Source organism: Prinia subflava, chromosome 19 (assembly GCF_021018805.1).
Source record: "Prinia subflava isolate CZ2003 ecotype Zambia chromosome 19, Cam_Psub_1.2, whole genome shotgun sequence".
Lineage (NCBI taxonomy): Eukaryota > Metazoa > Chordata > Aves > Passeriformes > Cisticolidae > Prinia > Prinia subflava.
Window position 1 is genome coordinate 5,697,220 of NC_086265.1, and position 19,925 is coordinate 5,717,144.

General features: G+C 44.3%; 1 protein-coding gene across 1 annotated transcript in view; it reads right to left on the bottom strand.

Moving 5' to 3' along the window:
- GALNT9 (polypeptide N-acetylgalactosaminyltransferase 9) overlaps positions 1 to 19,585 on the bottom strand; it is a 125,464-nt gene extending 105,879 nt beyond the window's left edge. Inside the window, exon 1 of the mRNA XM_063416164.1 lies at positions 18,998 to 19,585. Within this exon, the coding sequence (XP_063272234.1) occupies positions 18,998 to 19,238 (241 nt within the window). The 5' untranslated portion in view covers positions 19,239 to 19,585. The remainder of the gene's footprint in view (positions 1 to 18,997) is intronic.
- Between the last annotated feature and the right edge of the window lie 340 nt (positions 19,586 to 19,925).

Consider the following 19,925-nt stretch of genomic DNA (forward strand, 5'->3'; position numbering starts at 1 on the left):
CATCAGCAGTTCACTGCACCAATATTAAACCTGAAAAAGTAAAAGCATTTTTTTCTGTTGCAAGCATGAGGATCAACAATATGCACAAAAAAAAATCTTATTTGGAACTATTTCACTGTTTGACAGTGTTTCAGCCAACTTTGCAAACAGTAGCATGTAGCATAGGGAGTTGCTGGTGTCTAGCTCATGATTCAATCTAAATGTTAAACAGAGCCTGGCCCTTAATTTCTGCACATCCCAACTTTTCCATATCCCAAATCAGTTTCTCCCCCCATGACCCTGAAGCAAGCCTAGATAATGCTTAGGATTTCCTGCCCAGAGAACTGATCTGAATTTTGCCCATTTCAAAAGGTGATCACTTTCTGAGCTAGAAGGAACACTGAATGTGGAGGAAATTTATTTTACATCCAGCAACATCCAGCAAATCACATCCCACAGGGATACAAGTTCCAACTTTTGGAAATTGGAGAGTAACAAAAAAACCCTCATCTAATTTAAGTGACTCCAGCACTTCCATTTATCTAAAACCCAAAATGTAGTCTTGTTTTTTTGTAGTTGTAGTCAAGTTTGCTGCATCCTTGCTTGAAAAGTTTATGTCTCCTGGTGCCTGGTATCAGCCCCAAGTATCTCTGCAGATATATCAGGGAGAGGACAAACAGCATCCTGCAGCTGATGGCTTGAAAAGGAAAAAAAGTACAGCAACTTGTAAAGCTGAAGCACTTGATATGCAACTTTTGAGCTCTAGAAACAGGAGGTGCAGTGGTTTTGTAGCTTAACCTCATCTCCAGCCCCCAATGGAAAGCCTGAGACAGTATTTGTCAGTTTTGATGCCCAGATGAGAGGCAGGCCTATGAGACATCCATTGTGAGAAGAGTGCTGAATGATGGTGAGGGGATAAAGCATTTGGCAGCTCTGCCTGTAAGGGGCTGCTCCTTTCCCACCCACAGCAGCCACTCAGGCACAGAGTGCACAACCAGGAGCCTCGGAAATTATGTAGATTATCTGCAAAGAGGACTAATGCCCAACCCCTTGTGTGCTTTGCCATATGTTTCTTCTTCTAAACAGGGACTTTTCCAGGTTGCAGAGAGCACTCTGAGACACAGCATGTGAGTATCTGTCAAGTGCTCAAAATACATTCTGTGGAGAATTCCATGAAGATGCCCAGGGCTGTTCTCAGCATCTGGGCTGGAAGCTGACCCTTATTCCATCCTACACACTCTGCTCCCACCATATTGATGCTTTAATCCTTAAATCCTACATGGTAAATCCTACCAGGACAGGATTTGGCCAGAACAGCCTTTTTTCCCTTACAGTTTCCATGGCATGTAGTCCAGACTCAGGATATTACTGCAGATGCCACATGAGCCCAAAAAGACAGTTCCCACCCCAAAGAACTGACCATCAATAAAGACAAGAACCAGATGCAAGAAAGATAATGAAGAAAGAAGACATGAGGACAAAATAACACAGTCAAGGTGTTTCTGAAATGATCCTTTTTGTAGAAAAGCTTGTGATAAAAGCTCCCAGGTAATTCAGGTGATTCTGAGATGATGAAAGGTGGCAGTTCTGTGTCTGTAGAGGGAAGGAGTCCACCTCTGGTAAAGATGCCCCGTGCCAAATGCAAGACTGAAGACTTTGAGGAAGAGGAGAGGAATATCTGAGGAAATGAAAAGACTGAGAGCCAGGTGTAGAAGGCAGGCGTGGCAGGACAAACTGTGTTAGTCATCCTGGCACAACGTGGAGAGGGATCTGGTCCATCAGGGCTGACAAAAGGCCTGCTGGGGACAAAAAGGAACAGGACGTCCTTGCAGAGCCATGTTCCCTCTGAATCTCTTCAGTGGTGCAGCACACACAGCACTCACTGCCCTCTTACAGGCCTAACCCTTTGTTCCTTGGCTTCCCAGAAACTGCAGCGTTGCATAGGCTGCCGCCTCTCCAGACACAAAATTCATTAGTGCTTTTTAATTGGAAGAAATACTGTGTTTTTATGTACAGATATCTAATATCAAAAGTAATTGCTTTTATAGAACACTCATTTGGAGTTGGTTACCCCTTGAGATGAGAAAATGTATTCTAATTACAATAGATAATTCAGGAGGAGATAAACAGATTGACGGCTGGAAGGACCAAGAAATGGCAGCTGTACAGTCCATTGGAGATGAAGATAAAAGCTCATTTGTGAGGTAGGACACCGACCCCAAATTTACAGAGAATAAGAGAGGTGCCAGAGTTTGGCCAGAAACTTGAGATAAACAAAAATAGATTTCCTCCTTAAGCCAGGAAAAGCTATATAAGGATATATGTTGAGAGACAAAATAAAAAGACCCTATCCCAGATGCATATTTTAAAATTATATATATGTGACTGATTTTTTCTTTAAATTTTCATTTCAATGATCAAAAAGATCATTCACAGAGAAAGATCACTTTGTTATCTTTAAATAAATAACAGATGCCACGATTCTTCTAGAAGTTTTTAAATCCCAGACAACTTCTGTTTTTTGCTGGTGAAACACAAAATGTATTTTTCTCCTCAGGGCTTTGGAGGAAAGCCAGAAAACTCCTCTGGTGATGGCATAAATCTGGAGTTGAGGGGGAGGAGCTGAAATGTTGGTGTATGTGCCTGGCAGCCCACTGATATTAAAAGGAGACAAAATCTGAGTGTCATCAGTTTGGCACCTGTCCTCTGGCAGTGGCCAATACCTGAGGCTTCAGAGGAAATGAAACACAAATGATAAAGCACTCGGCCAATTAAACTCTGCACAGCCCCTGGAAGCAGAGCTCCCTTCTGAACCCCATAGCTAGGTAACTAAAGCCCTGAAGCATAATATTAGATTACCCTCATTATCTTAACTCAGACAGGTAGGAACAGGGCATAAAACTACCCAGTGTCCTTTAAAAGCCCAGCCACTAATATTAGATTCAATGGGCTCCTGCAGCAATGAATTCTCTGGTACTGTCACGGTCAAAATGTCACCAACTCACATGAAATGGATCATCTGTATCAATATATTAGATTTTCTTTAATTTTTCCAGGGAAACAGAGGTGAAAACTCCTGGGTGAAGTGGTCATTAAAACAATAACAGAGCCATTCTAGAGGAAGGGAGAGTGACTTCTCCTTGAAAAACTCCACAGTGCAAGAGCTAAAACTTTGGAGCTGTTTAATTAGATTCAGGAACAAGGTGATTCAGCCAAGCTAAAGGGTTTTAATTTTATAAGTGAGGAAAATATCTTTTGAAAAGCAAGGAGTTTGCTTGTGTTAGTCAGAGGTAGGAAAGGGAAGTAGTGGACCACTGCAGGGAGAGAGTTGTGACCCAAGGTCTGACAGGATGGAGCCACAACTGGAAAGCTGCTGTTCAATGCAATGACATTTCCTTGACCCCACAGGGCTGACTGCACACCTCTAATCATTAAAAATACCCCTTTGACTTCTGGTGCAGTTCTGGATGAGAAAGTCCCTGACTGCTCTATTCTCAGACCAGCTCCACTATGACAGTCAATCCCACAGGTGTAGGTCCCAAAAGGAAAAGAAAAAATCTTTAAACACAAAAATCTACCTGATTTCAGGTCCTATGCAGGCTCATACTGTTGTAGACTCCATTGTGCTGATAATAAAGTCCAAACTCATCAAAGGCTCTACCACATCTGAAATTGCCCAACCTGCCAAATTACTGCTTTTCAGCCCAGGATTCACCCTTGGGTCTCTGTCTCTGAGGGATTTTGTCCAAGGTTTAGGAAGAGTCTTCTCTCCTGCTCAAGGGTATTTGGAGAGCCCTGACAAGGGCCAGACAATCCCATCTCCTGCAGCATCATTCTGCAATCATGCTCCACATTATTTGCAGGCACTCATATGCCTCCCTGCTCATTTACCTAAACAGCCTGCTATTAAATTAAACTAACATAATCACACAGATAGCTTTCCCAACAACAAAGTCATATAGAACACTTTGCCATTTGTATGGCTGAAAAGCTCCCAGTTGTTCAGCTCATTTTGCACAGCAGAGGATGGCAGCATTAAACCCAGCCGTGGGAGCTGCTGGAGCTCAGAGTCACATCGTGCTCGAAAGCGGATCTCGATTTTCCACTGTTGTGAAATTACTCACTGAGTTCACCCCTGGCAATGCAGCCACAATAAAGAGCCAATGTTAACAACTGCAGACCTGCTGGCTGCATGCACTGCTCTCCTTTCTGTGCTCCAGGAGTCCCCGCCTGCTCCTCCTGTTGGCCATCAGAGAGTGAAATGAGCTGACAAAGTCCCTGAGTTTGTCAGAGCAGGGCTGCTTCTCTATCTGCCCCCTCTCCATCTTATCACTGGACATTTCTCCTTGGGAATAGATGGGAGAAAACATCAGCTGCTGTTGAGGATGTGAGATTACAAATACTTCCATCCAATCTCTTGAGAAACAGTTAATTTGGATATTGGCTTTCACAGGAGCCACAGAGAGCCTTGATTCCTCCCCTTTCCTCCTCTTTCCTTTCAGTGTGGTATTGACTTAAAAGCTCTGTAAAGGTGACATACTTTTTTTTTTTTTTTTTTCCCTGCAACACTGCACACTGGTTTCAAAACATACTCATTTTCCTGACAGACTGTCTATTTTAGATCTGTAGATCTGTGTATTTTTCTTGACCTGTCTTTGCATTCTTCTTTCCCAGGCACATCTTTGACACCTCTCAAGGAGCTTGGCTTGGGATTTGGTTGAGACAGAGCTCACATCTCTGCTTTTCCTCCTCTTTCCTGCCTGCACTTTATTTTCATATCTCATGTCAACACAGAACACAGCTGTGCCTTGCTTGTCAATGCCAGGCTGCAGTGCCTCCTTCCATCAACCTCTTAATGTGTGTATGATTTAATTTTCTGCCAGCAGGACAAGTCAGCTCAAAACCAAACATGGGACACATTTTAAACAACAAAAAATACAGTCCTGAATCCAGCATCTAAACAAAAATGCTTACAAATTAACAAATTATGGCATATTTGAAGCTAAAATGGATGAAGTAAGTTATTATGCAGAGTCCTCCTAATTGATGAGATGAAGTGACAGCCACATTTATAACAGATTTATCTACCAGAGGATGTGCCCAACTAAAGCTCTGAGTCTCTCCTGCTCACAAAGGAGGAATAGGAGGAGTCCACAGTGCTGAGAATCTTACTTGGTTTTGAAGTGCCTTGCTATTGTTAAAGGAAATGTTGAGTCTGGATTTGGTTTTGGCTCTAGAATGGAGAGCTTTAGCTCTTTATATTCATAAAAGAGAGCCTATTTAGAAATGAAAGACACGACGTTGCATGGATAGCTTATAACATACAATTAATCAGGGATTTATCAAGGACAAATAAAAGAATTAGGTACCACATTCTCTGGGGGAAGCAAATCAAGGATTGAGATAGCTTTGCAAAAGAAAGGAGAAATGAAGATAAACAGCAATTGCCAATAAATTTGAGAAAATAAAGATGTAATGTTAGAGAAAAATATTGGCACAATGTTTTATTTAAAAGTGGTAATAAAAACATGGCTTACTTTGATTTCTGCCCTTTCTGGTTTATTGTTGATATAAAGATAAATTGACTCAGGCTTCCAGGAGTGGGAAAGCTACAATCTACTATTACAGGCACTTTAGAACCCAGCCCTGCTATAATAACTGATTCATTATTAACAAGATTGGCTTCATTGCATGTGGGTATTTCTATGAATTGACTGTGACCCAGAGCTGATTTAGGCCCTGACAAACCCACAGCAGGACCCCTGGGCTTCCTTTGGAAAAGACAGGATGTATTTGGTAACAACGTGCTGCTTTGATCCACCTACAGAGCATGTTTAAATTACCACATATATATAGAATTCAGATCATATATAAAGACAATGGCCAAGTTTTTGAAGATGTAGATCAGCCTTCTTCAATTTACCTTCCTAATGCCACTGACTGCAACAGTGCTTATCTGGTTTCCACCAAGGCAATCTAAAAAGAAACTCAGGTTTTCAGAGACTTAATTTTTCTTCAAGCTTTCCTTTCCTTTATGCCAAAATCCCATGAAAGAATGAATGTCCCTGTCCCCTGATGTGTCTCTGGCTTGTACTTACGACCACATTATGAGGTGTTAAATTACACAGTAAAGAGAGAAACGAGGACAGTGATAGAAGGTGCCTTTATACAGGAGAAGATCATCCTTCAGTGGAGAGACTGGTACAAATCAAAATCTGAATTTCACGAACCCGAGCTTTGAGTCTGCAGCTTGGGCTCGTCACTCCTCAAGGACACAGAGCAGAACAAACTCCAGGTCACACCCACACTTCTCCTAAGCAGCAAGAGCTGCCCAGCACCAAGAGGTGCCAGAGGAAGGCAGGGCTGAGCCCTGGCTGTGACGGGGATGTGATGGGATGAGCAGCAGGACGTGCGTCACAGAGCCCCGGCATCGCTGCCCTGCTCGTAATTGAATTATTCACTCCCCACTGAAGGGCACTGAGACAGGCTAGTGGGACCCGAGGCTGCCATTTCTGCAGGCTGGAAATTAAGCAGGCTCTCCTGCAGTACTGGTGTGGTGTCAGGGAAATGTCATGCTGCTGTAGTTATTAAGTGAAATAAGCAGGGAAGTAGAGAAAAAATGCTTGTGCTAACATATTGCCAATTAACAGAGCAAGCAGAGCAGTTCAGTGTGGACATCTGAGTCTGGTTCCTTTAAACACTCAGAACTTAATTTTCATGATTGTGTTTAAATAAGTAAAAATCCCATTTGTCACCTGTATGATTTTTAGCCTGGTTTGCTAAGAAAAACCTTTTGTGGGATTATGCTATCTCCATTTGTCTATCAGTCTCTCCATACTCTCCCTTCACTCTGCTTGTTAGATTTCGAGGACTGCTTCTAACTTCAGCCAAAGCTTGGCAGACAGTCAGAGGTCTCCAAAAATTGCATTTCTGTGAGTGTCACAGAAGCTGACATCTGGGAAGAAAGTGCCATTAAAAAGTTCCTACTGAGAGAAGAGGTTTGGTGGAACATCAAACACAAGAGACCTGTGGGAGCTGTTAGAGACCACCCAAGAATTCACCTGTGGGATGCCAACCCACAAGAAAGTCAGTTTTCTTGGTTTAGCTGCTCAAGGAACTAAACACATGTTTTTAGGATTAAATGTGTTAATTACTGGGTGTCCAGGTCTGTTGGATGCCTGGCTGTCGTACACACCAGGGATTAACAGAATCACAAAGTTAACCTGAGGACACAGATAGGGGATGAGGGTCAGGGGAGCAGAGAGATGAGCTGTCACCACAGATAAAGAGCACAGGACAGCCCCCCTGGAAATGAAGGCCAGGGCTCCTGTGTCTAGACTTGTATTTCAGCAAATTCAAATATTTTCTTGACCCCTTCTGTCCCCAGCTCCAGATTCTGGGAGCTTGCACACTCAGCTTCTCGTCGGGTTAGTGGCAATGATGAGAACCAGGGTAATTGATAAAAGAACCTGGGTTTTGGTCACAGATTAGGGAATTCCTAATGAAATAATGAGGAATGCATGTGATCCCATTTAAAACTACTTTTCCATATTACAGAAAATTCACATGGGAATGCCTGATTTGCCAGACTATCACTCCTTCCCTTGGAAAGGGAGAATACAGGCTTAGAAGTGAGGCACCATGACAGCAGGGCACATCACTCCATACAGCTCTGCCTGTTTCCCCTGGAATTAATTAAAAAATTAGTCCTTCTGATTGCTCATAGTACGAGTGCTTTTCCCTCCCCACCTTTGAAATGAATATAAAGCAAGGTATGATCCTAAAACCCACAAAGCCTCATGAGCAGAGGAGCAAACAAAACCTCTCTTTCTCTTTTTAATAGGGAATTTGTCAGTTCAGTATCTGTCAAAACACTTTTGAAAATAATCAGCTTCTAGTTTCACAACCATATGCTGAGGCACTGAGGAGCCACAGGCATGCAATATCACCCATCAAACAGATTAGAGGCATCTCCTTCCAGCTCAGGGACAAAACCAGAAGATCAGAGGCTGATTTCTGCCTCTAAAATGAATTTCCATCCGGAAATATCATTTTGCTTTATGTACACACAGCACAGTGTGTCTCAGCCTAGTCATGTCTAATTGGTGCTGATCCCGCATGAGCTGTCCTGTGCTCAGTGCCATAAGGAAGCCATACAAGAGCTTTTCCCTCTTGAAACTGGTCCACAGTAACTCTCAACAGCCACGTTAGGATGGATTGTCAGACTGAGGTTTGGCTGAGTGACCTGTCCTATGTGGTGCTGCCGTGGGGAGCTCAATCTCCTCTTAGGGCCAGAACAGCTCTGCCATGAGCTGGGCACAGACCCTGACCCCAGCTCACTCCTGAGCACTTCACCCACCATCAGCAACTGCAACAAGGAAAATTTCACACTGCCCTCATTCTTCCACAGGCTCCACTGTGTCTCTCAGGCTCTGTTCGTGCCCCAGCTTCTTGTCAGCATGATTAAAGGCTGAGAGATGCCTAAACAATGCAAAAAAATCCTTCTGCAGTGATCATCTCCTTCTCTGAGGGCTGCGTTGCTCAGCCCGTGTCCCCTGGCATGCTGGGCTGCTCCAGCCCAGCTTCAAAGTTAAGGCCATGTCTTTGTTCCCTCATAAATATTTCTCCTCCATTTATGCCCATCTTTTGTTCACTCTTCTCGTTGTGCAAAGAAGACTGAAATTTCTCACTTTGTGAACTTTTTAATGTGTGACAGAAAGAGGGAGACAAAGAATCCAGTTATTAGGCAGATCAGGTTCAGAATGAATCACAGAAGAATTTCTTCGTTCCATGACCTCATCTGAGAGGGCTTTCTGCAGCCTGGCTTTGAGTTATGTGGGCCTGGAATGGGAACATGGCCATGAATATGGGACCCATACCAAGCGGACTCTTTCAGGAAACAGAAGGTTTTACACACAGCCCCACTGGATACAAGCATTATAAAAGGCACTTCCCTTCCGGAATTAATTTTCTGTTGAATGGAAATGCATTAAGCCAGATGGATCTATTTCAGGAGGAGCATCAGGCTGGCACAGGTCTAAAATCAAAGATTATTGGGTTTGTGTATTCAGAGCTGGAAGAGCTGAGGGTGAAGTGTTCAGTGCAGGTGCTGGCATGGTCAGATCTGTGCCTGAAGGAGGAACCCATGAAGGATGTGTTGAGTGAGGTTGCCAAACATTAAATTGAAGAAATTTATAATTAATACCTGCAGACGTTTTCACTGCTTCTTGCAATACTAGCAGTGAATAAACAAAAACCATTTTCAACTGCTGAGAAAATTGCAACTTCTGGCAGATGCAAATTTCATTAAAGAGTGGTAGAAACAACTGGCCACCTGGAAGAAAGGTAGCTCCAGTGGAGAATTTGGCTGCCCACATCCCTGTGATTGTTTTCAAAAGTCAGCAGCCTAAATGCACAGACCTGTGTCCTGGGGATTCTCCGCGTGACACACAAATTATGTAACAGAACTACCAAAAAATAAAAGTGGTTTCCAAACCCAAGGCTAGCACAGGCTCACACCTAAGCCACCCAAACACCCATTTTTCCACTCCAAACCCACTCATAGCTTGTGGAAATTGAAAGCATCAACTCTTCCAGCAGCTGGGCAGCTTAGCATTAGGCTGTTTAATAACTCCAACATGCTCAGCTCTCCCCTCATGCCCCACTCCCATCTGTTACATGGAGCCACCTGCAATCCATCAGCAGGTTTCAGCATTAACAGCTCTGTGCTGGAAAAGCTGCTCCTCCTGTTAGAGGTGTGAAAGTGCCCGGTCCCTGCTCTGCACCAGCAGCTCAGACCAGAGCAGTGGGTGTCAGCACTGGCCACCAGCTCAATTCTGCTCGTGGCAGCCACCAGTGGGGCTGAGTTTTGCAGATACAGAACTTTGCAGCTATCAGTAGCCTCATTTTACACATGGCTGCATGACCAGAAATCTGTCTTACAAGGAATCTATAGAGCAACTGCAAATTTTCATCCTGAGGAAAACTAACCCTTGGGTTATACAATGCTATTGCAATTGGGGATATTTTTAGTCTTATCACTGCTTTCAGTTCAGTGTGCACAGGAAAGAATACCACCAATATCTGCTACAACACAAGGCTTGCTTGAAAATGAGTTAACATAACGAAAAATACATTTTTATTTACAAAAGCTGTTCGTCCTAGAGGCATATGAGAACTGTAGAAAAAATAAACTCAATTTCTAAAAGGGCAGTAAGGCCCCATTGCCAAATAAAATACAAAACCAGCATAAAAAATCCAAATGAAAAACAACCAATTAACCCTACCACCCCAACAAAAATGCTAGAGGAAAAAAAAAAAAGAAGCAGCAAACTTCCCCAGTATTGCAGGAAAGAGCTTTCCAGCTGTCTTCATGGATATCTTCCAAGAGAAACAAAATTCTATGCAACAAACTCCCTTTTTCTTTGGAAATGCTCCTGCAGTACCACTGCAAGACAGCCACGATGAAGTGCAAATCTGACCTGGTCTGAGAACTTCTTTTTTGCAAAATGCAAACTGGAGCCAAACAGCACAAACACAGAAGCAATGAGAGCCCCCAGAATTAGGAGTCAGAGGCAAAAACCCTCAAAGGTCACCAGATCTCTACTAGAATGGGGAATTCTTCCAAACCCTTCAAGGAGGAAGGACCCTGCTCTCAACCACAATGAAGGAGCACAGGGACACAGCAAGGCTTCATCCTTTGTGAGACATACACATCATCATGACTACCAAACCTACTCTTCATCCTGTGGCAAAGATGCCTTCACTTGGCCAAATTTACTCCTGGAGTTACTGTACTGATAACTACTGACTGTGCTGATGCCTCTGCATTAATAGCAAAGATTAATTTGGGCACCTGGTTTCAACAGGACTGAGTGCACGGGTGAGCTGAGGAGAACTGGAACCATTGCTGCAGTCATAAAAACCAACTGGAGGAGTCACCCCGGGCAGGCAGCAGTGTCTGTCACCCTGCACAGCCCAGCAGGGCTGGCAGCACCTGCACTTTGCTTAGAAAGCAGTGGCACTTTGGTACCTGGCTTAGACTCCCAGCGAGACACAGCTGCTGACTCAGGCACAGACAGGGCTTCCAGCAGCGCCCCAGGAGCAAAGCCCAGTGACGCACTGGGAACCCAGAGAGAGCAGCTCCGTGCTGTCACCCACAGCTCACACAGGCCTCTCCACAAAGAGCTGCTCTCCACGGAGCTGTCCTGGCTGTGCACAGGGGAAGGAGGCGTCAGGAGCCTGCTGGGGGAGAGCGAGGTTTGTGCCAGAGCAAGGTTTGTGCCAGAGCTGTGCCATTTTACCCGGGCTGTTCTCTGATCAGAGGAGGTCCTGGTGCTGCAGCAGCCTCCTGGGCTTGCTGCTCTCACATGCAGCCCAGGAGGCTGAGACTGAAGCAAATGAACACTAAAGATTCCCAGAAGCCAAGCATGTTCCTTTGTGTCCTCATCCACCAAATTTGGGTTATTTAAATGTGATTCCAGCCACTGGAATTCCAAATACTGTGCTGTGAAACAGGTAACATTGTCCTGTAGTACTTTGGCATCAAATAGCTCTGCCTGACAGAACCATTTTTGAGCAGCAGAAAGCTACTTAAAGAGAAGCTCTTTTAAAAACCTTTTCCTTGTTTTAGTTTTCTTCATCATTGCCCACTCTCCCAGGATGACATGCAAATTACAGCTCATGTATTAAAAATATAAATCAGACCAGTGGCAAGTGAAAGTGCTTCTAGAGAATGGCTCCATAGGAGGCGATACAAGGCTTAAGATATTCAGAAATCTATATCCTCACCTTCTGTAAAAACACTTTGCTCATTTACTTCAACAACTCTTCAGCCCCCAAGAGAACTCTGCGTCCACACTGCGCATGATGACAAAGCAGAATCTCTCTATTGTCTCCTCAGCTCTCTACCCTGCTGCTGCCCTCAGACTCTCCTTCAAAGCCAATAATCAAGGACATATTTGAAGGAAAAAAAAAAACCCACAACAAAAAAAATTTGGCCTTTTGCCATTTGTCAGAGATTCTCAAAACCAGCCCGTTTCTGCTGCATTGTTTCACTAAAGGCTGCTCTCAACAAAGATACAAAACAATTCATGGCCCCAGGCTCATCCCTGGTTAGTGAGAAGATCCCTCAGAACAAATCATCCAAGTAAATTAAACACAGAATTGTTCAGGTATAAAATGGCCTGACAAGTGCAGTAAGAGGGGCAGGGCTCCTCTGGAACATCCATTCCACTGGATTTCCCACAAAAGGAGCTGCTGGACTTCTTTCCATGCACAGCGAGGAGTCCAACTTAGCTAAAGCAGGTGAAGTAAAAGGTTAGAGCAAAGACCTGCAGAAAGCACAAGTCCCCTTCCCTCACTGTGGGAGGAGAGCACCAAACCAGAGGGATAAGAGAGCAGAACTCAGCTCCAAAATACCACTTCCTTGGACATCTACAGATGGGCACACACACACAGCTCACTTCATCTGGACCTACACCAGATCACAGGTGTGAAGTCACTTCAAGAAATAAGAATTTGAAATCCCAGCAGATCAAACAGAGAAACAAACAGCAGAACCAAGGTTGTCACCTTTATCCCCAGCAGCACCACTGTGTATTTAAATCAGAGCAACCCCAGCTGAATCAGAGGGCCCTAGAACAAGGTGCATCATTGCTGCCTTCTGTTGCATAAATCAAGAAATCTTGGCTCAGGAAATGGCCTTACACCCTTTTTATCTCCTACAGGACTTGCTGAGTAACCAGTAAGTGCCAGTTGTGCTCTATCTTGTCTTCAAAACTGTCTGGAGAACCTAGATATTCCAGAACACCTGAAAGGATAGAAACTCTAGGGCAATAAGACAGCTTTTAATCTGTTTGCACCTGCCCTGCTGGCCTAGAAATGGGATTTTCCTCCACCTATGAAGCTTTCAGATATTCACAGCCATTTCCATGGCACCACAGCAGTGGGTTTTAGGAAAAGAAGACAGATCCAATTAGTATTTGGCTGGTTTAGCTGGGTGCTCTCAGGAGAAGATGACTTTGGGTCACTGGGAGGATCTCTCTGCCTTTTGCTCTCAGGAACTCGAGGTGTCTCATTTCAGGGGAGAGTTTTGATCAATAGGACTACAACAAGGTTGGAAGCTGCTCTGCTGTCACTGGCTCTCTTCCTTCCTGTTATCCACAACATCACAGACTCTTTTTATTTTCTACTTTTTCTTTTTTCTGTCCTTCAGTGTGTTGGTTTAAACGAAATGATGGTAATGACTACCAAGAGAAGCCCCACAAACAACAACAAAAATAAAAAGGTATGCCAAGTATGCTGAGAAAGAGAAACTGAGTGCCCATTAGTAAAGTTAGAGAGGAGCATTAAAAAAGGCAGATTTGTTAAACATGACTCATTTATTTTCATTCCTTTCATAAATCTCAGTGTTTACTTGGATAAGTGCCACACATTCAGTGTCTTTCTAAAAGATTCTAAAAATCTAAAATGATGCTCCTGGATTAACTGCTACCTGCCTTTATTTACTAAAACATCAAACAAACAAACAATAAAACCCCCTAAACTCAAAAACCAGTTCCACCTCTCTCTATCAAGGGTATTAAGTTAAAGGCAGGTTTTCTAATCCTCTAAACCTGTGCAGTGGCTGTAGGTGTGCAACCATCACAGAGCAGCTCCTCTTTGGGAAGATGACAGACCCATATTTGCTTTTCCAATTCCAACTAAATGTACAAAGAAATGGAAGGATACTGAACTGGAATACAGCTGAAAAGGCAACAAAAATATCATCAGGCAAAGGTTTCCTTTCTGCCTCTGTAAACATTGCTTTTAATCTCATGTGGTACAAATGATTCAAGTTCCACACAAATGAGTCAATGATAAAATTACCACATGATTTCTTTTTCCTGTCAAAATAAGCTTTCTTCCCAGCTACAAAGGCAAAAAGCAGAAACATGACATAAAAAAATAGTTACCACTATATGAAACACAGAGTACAGGGAAAGACTTTAAAATCACTGATGTGCTGCCAGAATGGAGACATATTTTTTTGTATTTGTCAATATTTTGCAGAGATGAGTGCAATTTTGCCTGTTTTACAAAAGAGACCTGCCCTCTTTTTTAACTAAACTTCTAGAACTTTTCTCCCTAAAGTGCCTAAATAGAGTAATACTATTTCAAATATTACCTTATATTCATATAGGGGCTATCCAAATATTGGCTCATTACATTTTCCTTCTGCTGTTTTGGGGAATAAAACCTTGACCTTCCTGGAAGCACTGATTGTGAGTTCCCTCACCTACATAAATCAAGACTAACACAACCAAAGCAAGTGTGATGGGGAAATTGGTCTGTTGGGCTTGACCATCACCTTGCAATACAGAAGGTCAAGCCTGGAGCAAGGGTGACTTATACAAGCTCAAGAAAATGACCCAGCACAACAGAAAACACTGTGAGGTAAACCAAGAAATGGCAGTCTAACTTAAAAAAAAAAAAATTAGTATTTTTCCCTCCTGCCTTCATGAGAACTGACCTCGAACTTCTTTAAAAATGTCCTCAAGTTGAGGCCATGTGAAGAGAAGCCCATCACCAGGATAAGAAACCACATGGCTGAGAGCACAACCCACAAGTGAGCTGATGTTTCTGGAGGTGTTTAGGTGTTAATTTTGCCTGATGTATGTTAACAGCAGACCATAAACACATAAAATAGAAATAGTTATGAAACGTGTGGGTATGAGAAGTTTCATTGGTACAAGGCTGCACTAAATGTGACCCGTGCACGTGTGGCTTTACCTCTCTGCCAAGGAACTGCTCTTCAGCTGAGAGCTGCCAGCTGTAAAAACTTCTTTTTGACAACGTGGACATGTGATGTGGATATTCAGATAACTCTCCTGCAGCCTGTTCCCAACCTTTACTTTCAAACGTGGGAATTTGGACCCATTTTCAACCAGTTCCAAGCTTGTGAAGAATAAATTGCCCTTTTAAAAATCCTACTGTAACTTTTACCTATGCAGATTGCCAGGCTGAATTTTAAATGCAATCACTTGGCTTCCAGAGCACTCTAAAAATCAGGAGTCCCAGTCAGCAGGAATCAGTACTCTACACACAGGACCTGCTATTTCCATCATTTTAAGCCTCTGTGCTGCAATTATGTGAATTGTCCACTTTTTCCCCAGCCTCCTCCATGGAATGCATATGTAATGTAAACCCCACTGGTCACACTGGAAATTGCTATTGCATTTAATTTTCCCAAAGAGAGCACAATCAAATTATGATGTGTAAGGAATGATAACGTGTCAAATTCCAGGGAATACCCCAAACTTATCCCTCCACATTTAAAACAGAACAGGTCAAAGGGGTCTAGTGTAGAAGACATGGGTAGGAAGACATGATGTGAGAATACATAATGAGAAGATGAAAGCTCTCTTCATCTTTGCAGATTGAATGAAATCTAATTACATGCTGTATTGATTGTTGTGTATTACTGGAAAGAGACAGTGAAAAGGGAAAAAGGCAATTAGTCTGAAATCGTAGTCTGACCTTCAATTGCTTTTGGCATGAAAGGTTATGCTCTACTTGGGGCATGAAAAGTTCTTTATCCTCTATGGCGAATCATTAGCAACAGACTTAGATGCAAAACTGATTAGGGGGAAAAAATTCAGTCAAATAAATAATTTTTAATTTTTCCCTTTTACAAAATAACTAGGAAAAGGAAAAAAATACCAAGGTGCTATCATTATGGCATTTAATGAATTGCTACCAAGTCTAGCTGGTATGAGTTCTGTGTTGAATGACAATAAAATATATCCATCAATAACAATACCATGGCAGAAAAATAAAGAAAAAAGGATTGCTCAACTAGCTCTATAATAACTCTGTTTTTCAAAATAAACATTGTACCCAAGGTCAAACATCAGGAGGTAATACAAAGTCTCACCAAGAAAATTCCACTGACACGTTTCATTGCTTTCCTTTCCCTTTACATGCTCTGTTCATTTGCTTCCACCAAACCCAGCAGCAGCTGAGCAAAAGGAAAGCTTTCAGAAATACCATTTTTCCCAAGTTGATAAAAAACCAGAGCACGAGCCAAATGAAAACTATTGTTTGGGTGCATGTCTGCACGACTCTGCAGGGAATCATGGCAATTCTCATTCATCCTGTTCTAAAAACTCTTGTTCTGCCAAAGATAATTGCAAGGACCAGCTTTCTCCTGGCTTCCATGCATGGTCCTCTGCGTTCTGCATGCACCTCCACAGGCACTGCACTCACTGATTTTATTCAGACTGAAAAGTTAATGAGTTCTCAAGTGATCAGTTTTGGGTTGCCTCTTTCTACATTTGTAATGTTACTGCCTGTGTTTGTTTTCCTTGCAGAAGGTACACGCTTCCAAATAACATTTCCTTGATTGTATGTAAACAAATATATGTGACAGAAACAAAATTCTGTGCAGCTGCAGGGTTGGTCTCTCACAGAGTGACTTTTTATTGCACTGGATCATCAACAGAGTCCATAGAAAATTCAGGTAAGTTTTATGAGTTCAGGTCTCATCTGAATAGAAGAGAAAAATAAAATAAAAGAACACTGAGATATTAGCAAAAATATAGTTAATAGATAGCTCTAAATTTGCTGATTTAAAAGAGAAAGGACCAAGAGCAGAGCACTGAAATACTGGGCTGGGCTGACCTGCTGCAATGATTACATTGAGCTGGACTCAGCCTCCTGATGCTTTGAGGGGTTCTTGGTATGCAGGGAACTCATATTCCTCCTGAATAAAATCTGCCTACCCAAATCTGTCTCTCCACACAGAAGAGACCTTGACCCACCTCATGAAAAAGTAACACCCAAGACAGCCTCAGTCATCTCTCCAAACTTGTGATCAGGCAGCACGCACAGGACAGGGGCTGGGAAGCCTTGCTCAGCATTCAGGTGAAGCTGCAGAGCTCCAGAGCACACGGAGCGTTTGTGTAACACCAGCCTTGCCACACAGCCTCCCCTGAATCCTGAGCAGCAATTTATGCCCCTTAATGGCATAAATAATGAGTCATGATATTACAAACAGGATAACAGCGAGCTAAACCCAAATAGAGATGTTTAGTCCTGATTTCATTCACAGCGATGCAACTCTGATGATTTCAGTGGAGCACCTTCTAATTTCTTAGGACTTTTTGCTTTTGTTCAAACATGATGGGGGAGAAAAAGTGGTTTTTTTCAAAATGATGATGAAATAATTAATCTGTGTTAATGTACCACTGCGTAATAATAGAAAACCACAACAATCATTAGAGAAAAACTAAGGGGAATAAATAGGAAATTTGAACAGCTCAGCTTGTAAAACTTCTTGTATTTTCCTGTGTAAGAACTTTCAGGAAAAGAAGACTGCCTGCAGTGTTTCATATGACCTGAAGAAGCAATGTAGCACTAAGTTCAAGTAATTTCACCATGAAGATCCATATCCAATAAATGAAATTAAAGAAGATGAAGAAAACAGTTCCCAAAATAGAGGCATGCTTTACAGAGAACTTCCAGTCATTGCATGCCATGGTGCCTGCCTGGCACGTTGAGGACTCCTGCTGATTCTCCAGGGGATGCTATGCTGGCATGAGCACAGCACAGGGAAACCCTTCCCAAAATCTCTCCTATGAACAACACCAAGAACAAATCTATTTGGGCCAAAAAAACCTCATTCATTGAACCACAACGGATAGGTCTTGAGTAGAGATCTAATATAGTTTGGGAACTTAGTGGCTTTGTGGAATTCACGAGAAGGATTTTCCTCTTAAATCTTACATTCTTCAAAACCATTCCAGAACATGGTTAGCAAACTCAGGTGTTGACACTTTCCCTCTGATTCCTGAGTGTGTGGGTTTGGGACTAACACCCCACTCCACGTTCCCCCTCTCTCTGCCCTGTTTATCCACAGGAGAGCGTGAGGGGATGCCTGTTCCCTAACACTTGCTGGCACAAACTGCATATTACCATAACAGCCTAACTTACTTAGATTTATACATTCATTCACAAAGTAGTAATAGGAATCATACTTTATGCCAGCCCTCCTATTTGTCTGCATTTTGAGGCTACAGTAGCCTTTCTTAAATCAATGTTACGAGTAAGATTTCCACAAGCAGCCTAGAAGCACATTTGCTCTGCTTAAACATATTCACATGGAAAATTTTATTTGCTGCAAAACACTAAATGTTGCATTTATATTATAATTTCATGCAAAAGTTCACTCCATCAGCCTTTTCTTGTCCAAAACACTGCTGTATTTAATCACATACTTATTCTTTGATGTCTCACACTTAGAACTTTACAAATCTATGCAAATACAAATGCACTCATTTTGAAGAATTAGTTTCTGTATGAAATGTTATCTGTCCTGTAACAGCTTTGATGGCTTAGCCTGTTTTAACTACTGTGGAAGGGTTCTTTGCTTACCTAGCAGTATTTTTCAAGGCTGGTGAATTAGAATGGTAAGTCATAAAAAGAACTGGTGTATGCTTCCCCTCCTCATCAATGACAGTAGCAAATTTAAATAGCAAAATCATTACGGAAACATATGGGTGCTATGTTTAAACAGACCATTAATAGTGCACAATGTTAGAACTCAGCAGAATGTTTTTAAAGTAGTTTTGAAACCAAGTATACGACTTTCAGCTATAATTTAACACTGTATTTGCTATACAAACAACTTCCTATGGAGAGTTAAGATATCCAGGCAAACTGTAAAAACTGGTAGAGTTCATAGGGACTTCCTCTGATCCTGAAACCCCTGAACTGCAGCCTCCTGAACTTTGCATCTATCGAGGAACTCCTGACTTTGGACCAAGAGCTGCCAGAGAGGCAGGGTGGTGGTGGGAGACTCGACCCTCCAGCAAACCTCGCCATCACCTCTTGCCCTCGGTTTCCAGCACTTCAGCGCTGGGGTGGGTGAGATCGGTGCCCGGGCTCCGATCCCCAGCCCGGGGGACACTTCGGGGTCCCTTCCCCAGCCTGCAGCACCCTCCCGGGGCACAGGACATGCCCTCCCCGCCCCTCGTACCATTGAGCTGGTTGTAGACCACTTCCTCCAGGTGGTCCAGGCGCTGCAGGATGGACTCCCTGTCGGCCAGGCTGCCCACCTTGGCGCCGCGGCTCCTGGCCCGGCGGTCCGCGCTCCGGACGATCTGCACCAGCTCCTGCGAGCGGTCCTGGATCCTGCAGTACACGGAGAAGAGGATGATGCCCACGAAGACCAAGATGTTCACCGTCAACAAAGTTTTGATTTTCCGTGCCACCGCCATGGGAGCCGCGGGCGCGGTGGCGGGGGGCGCATCCAGGCGCGGCGAGCGGCGGCCCCGCGGCCACCCGGCGAGGGGCGCGCCCGGGGCGCGGAGCGGGGGACGAGGAGCCGGAGGCGGCGGAGCCAGGGGCAGCGGAGCCGAGGGGCGGCAGAGCCAGGGGCAGCAGAGCGAACGGGAGCGGAGCCGAGGGGAGCGGAGCTGTCCTTCAGCACCGCCGCGCCGCTCCCCGCCCCGCGCCCGCCGTCGCCCCGCGGGGCCCGCGCCGCGGCGGGCAGGGCGGCATGGAGCGGGGCCGAGCGCTGCTGCTCCGCCGAGCCTCCTCCTCCTCCTCCTGCTCCTCCGGCGGCTCCCGCCCGCCCGCCCTCGCCGGCTGTCCGCCGCCCCGAACGCAGAGCGCCGGTGCGCGGTGACGTGCTCCGGGGGATCTCATCTACATGCACACGGCGGAGCCGCGCCCGCCCCGCCTCGCCCGCGTCCGCGCCCTGCGGAGCGGCCCCGCCGCCGCCGAGGGCTCCGCGCTGCCGAACCCGCCCGGGGTCGGTTCAGCGCTCGGCCCACCCTGGAGAGCGCCTGTGCTGCCCGAGCAGCGCCGCGGGCAGCTCCGGAGGGCGGCGGGACCAAGGTGTCCTTGGCCGCGGTGCAGCCCTGGAGGGGAGGTGATGCCCCGCCCGTGTCAGCGGTGGGAAA